The sequence below is a fragment of the Arachis ipaensis genome, chromosome B3 (genome assembly GCF_059453495.1).
Source record: "Arachis ipaensis isolate K30076 ecotype BB chromosome B3, ASM5945349v1, whole genome shotgun sequence".
NCBI classification, from domain to species: Eukaryota; Viridiplantae; Streptophyta; class Magnoliopsida; order Fabales; family Fabaceae; genus Arachis; species Arachis ipaensis.
The window spans coordinates 106,026,238-106,029,289 of NC_142438.1; the positions used below are offsets into that span (position 1 = coordinate 106,026,238).

The 3,052-nt window shown below is 34.4% G+C and overlaps 1 protein-coding gene across 1 annotated transcript; it reads right to left on the reverse strand.

The window, feature by feature from the left end:
* Nucleotides 1–246: 246 nt before the first annotated feature.
* On the reverse strand, nt 247–2,282 carry LOC107633398 (equilibrative nucleotide transporter 5-like). Its single transcript, XM_088507885.1, has 5 exons — nt 2,189–2,282; nt 1,056–1,222; nt 784–889; nt 514–680; nt 247–303 (listed from the first exon to the last, which is right to left on the reverse strand). The coding sequence occupies exons 2-5, from the start codon at nt 1,095–1,097 to the stop codon at nt 247–249; spliced, it is 372 nt and encodes a 123-aa protein (XP_088364011.1). The 5' UTR covers nt 1,098–1,222; nt 2,189–2,282.
* Between the last annotated feature and the right edge of the window lie 770 nt (nt 2,283–3,052).

The window sequence follows — 3,052 nt, forward strand, 5'->3', positions numbered from 1 at the left end:
ACAAGATATAGAGTGAGTCACATACTTGTTCTTATAGGCCTGTAGACCAAATGTAGGGAAGCTTGAAAATCCACAATCATCACCAGCAGTGAAAAACCATTGGAAGAAACTCCATAAGAAGCTAATGGAGAAAAATCTTCCCAGCTTTGATACTTGCTTCCTAAAAATGAAAAGATCAAGAAGAAATTAGGAGAAAATATGCCAATAAAAGTGGAAACTCTGCTGTTCAAAGCCCTGAATGCTCACTTAGCTAGCTCTGCGCCTTTTGGAGTATGGAAACCATTGATAAGATTGGCTGTAAACCTGAAGAGAAAATACAGAAATAAGCTAAGATTAAATTATTTCTAAGAAATATTAAAATGAAATGACATATCCCCTAGTAACAAAATTTATCCTTAAGATGAGGCAAACTTAAAATGAAATGACATTGCTGATGTAGCACTGATTGCGGTAGCAACTGCAATTTAAAACCATGTTGGAATTGAAAAGAAAAGAAAAGAAAAAGTGGACTACAGATGAGGTCTGGATGCCAGCGGCTGCAAGATCAGCTGAAACAGTTTTTGCTCCTTCTGATGCTGCTTTTGATCGGTAATACTTCACAATTGGTACTTTGGGAAACACAAACGCGTAGAGAATGACACAAAGAAGCTCAAAGAATGTTGTTATGGCAAAGAACAGAACTGAAAATCGAAGGATCAATAAAAAAGAAAGAAAGCATGATCAGTGATTAGTAGTTTAACTAAATTTTTATGTTCCAGAGAAGTTATGTTAGTTGGAACTTACATGCTCCTTTGCGAAGACCATCTTTGGAGTTCTCAAATGCAGCTTTTGTAACTAACCTCAAAGCAGAAGTTAATGCACCTGATGCTGCTCCACCAGCAAGGAAAGACTACAACAAAATCACACCACATAAAAAAGCATGCAGAAGTTAATGGGATTATTCAACACATTCAGAGACACAAATTTTTTAGAGAAGAAAATTTTTGTCGGTTAAAAAAAGAAAGTAACATTGTGAGGAAAGTTATAAAGAGCAATTTTGCAATGGTTATGCTGACCTGAAGCAACTCAGGATGCATATATGAAAGGTCTCCCACCATTCCACCTTGGACATGAGCATCTGCTATTCCAAATGCACCACTTACTGCACATATACCAATGAAAGTTCCAATTCCTCCTCTACCAGATGTTGCTAAATCTATCTACAAAAGACATAAGCAAAAATCATGTTCTGACTTCTGATGAATTAGAGTGTAAGGAAAGTTCACAGACTATAATAATCAAGACTTACAACTAGCACCAAAAGAGTGGCTGCGAAGAAAAGAATGTATCCAAATGTTCACATATACAAATTCTAAAATCACAATGAAATTATCTCATCAACTCATTACATGTTTAAGCTACAAAGAGAAAATAAACTGCTTCATGTTGTTAAACCGATAACCTTTTTAGTTCTTATCAATGCTTTTAAACGATGAAATATATATTTTCTAGGTTTATTGAATGATATTTTTTTTCATGGATCGGATTTTACTTTCTATCTTTTATTTATTTGTTTTGTTCCAACAAAATACACACCTAAAGACATACAAATTAGTTGTCAGAAAAAAATATTTTAGTCACTATAACCCCAAAAGGACCAAGACACAATACAAATACAACAGAATACCAAGGCACAATACAAGTTAGTTGTGCATACATTATACCAATCATTTGTTAGAAAGAAGTTCACATAAATCAAATTTTTAGGTCACTCGCCTTTGTTTGTTTGGTATATATCCTAATAAGTTATCCACGCTTACTTATCAAAGTGTTGAAAACTTTCAAAAGAATCTTTAGCTTACATAAGCCACCAGCAATATTACATTTACTTTAATTAAGCTAAGTGTTCCATAATGTAAAGCCTATGCTGATTAGACATAGAAATTAAATCAAAAATTCCATTCAGACATTTCTCTGAGCATGTGGTGTGTAGAGTTCAAAACAGTAAATTTCAGTTCAATCTAAGCAGCATTCAACCCAGTAATTTCATAAAGATACAGCCAACAACAATTTCAGTCCAGAAACACATGTTTTAACAAACCTAAGCCTAACCAAAATTTCTAAAAAAAGAATTAAAAAGCAGTGAAAATAAAGAAAAGAAAGACAGGGAACAGGGGAAGGGAACCTGCATTGATGAAAGGGGGAAGAAGAAAGGAGAGGCGGTGGGGTGGTGGTGATGTCGCGGTGGCACAGAAGGTCGCCGCCACTGGTGGTTGCTTGTCGGTGCTTGAAGATGCGGACAGAGGGTGACAAGTAATTTAAATGACAAGAAAAATAAATTAATAATTAGAAAATCTCTTGGCAAGGTATGAGAACTGGAAATCCTATCCTAGTTATCCTTATCAGGTGTGATGAGAATTGTTTATCGCTCCCACTTAGTTAACCCTTACTAAATAAAGGAAAGTCAAGTGGACCAATCAATTTGATCCTTAAGTCCAAGTCAAATCCTGTGGAAAGACTAGCTTTAGAGCGATCCAAATCGATCAGCAATCCCAATTTTCAATCAACTGCTGAGTCTGATAACTCAAGTGTTACCGATTACTTAATCATAGCCAAAAGGGGAAAATAAATCTAAATTAAATTGAAAGCATCATAAATAGAATAAAACAATCATTAATCTGAAATACCTCAAATTGCATTTAAACATAAATTCAAATCCTAACATGGAAAGGTTCATAAGCCAAATTGAAAAGATAAATAACAATTAAAGTAATAGAATAAATAAAAGTAGAAAATAAATTAAAGGAACAGTGAACCTGTTATTTAAGTAATAACCATAAAATAAAAGAGATCCTAATCCTAAAAACGTAAGAGAGAGGGGAGAGCCTCTCTCTCTCTCTAAAACTACATCTAAAACCTAAAATTATGAATTATGAATGTTGTATATGTTGTTGTGTCCATGAATGGATACATTCCCCCACTTTATAGCCTCTAATATGTGTTTTCTGGGACGAAAACTGGGTCAAAAACAGCCCAAAAATTACCCCCAGCGATTTCTGGTACATACAGGTCG

What these genes read in the sequence shown, in the direction of transcription:
- LOC107633398 (XM_088507885.1), bottom strand. Translation starts at nt 1,097, where the DNA reads ATGGTGGGAGACCTTTCATATATGCATCCTGAGTTGCTTCAG. An exon ending in TGCATCCTGAGTTGCTTCAG is followed by an intron (nt 890 to 1,055) that starts GTCAGCATAACC and finishes ATTTTGTTGTAG; the next exon opens with TCTTTCCTTGCTGGTGGAGC. An exon ending in CTGGCATCCAGACCTCATCT is followed by an intron (nt 304 to 513) that starts GTAGTCCACTTT and finishes TTTTCTCTTCAG; the next exon opens with GTTTACAGCCAATCTTATCA.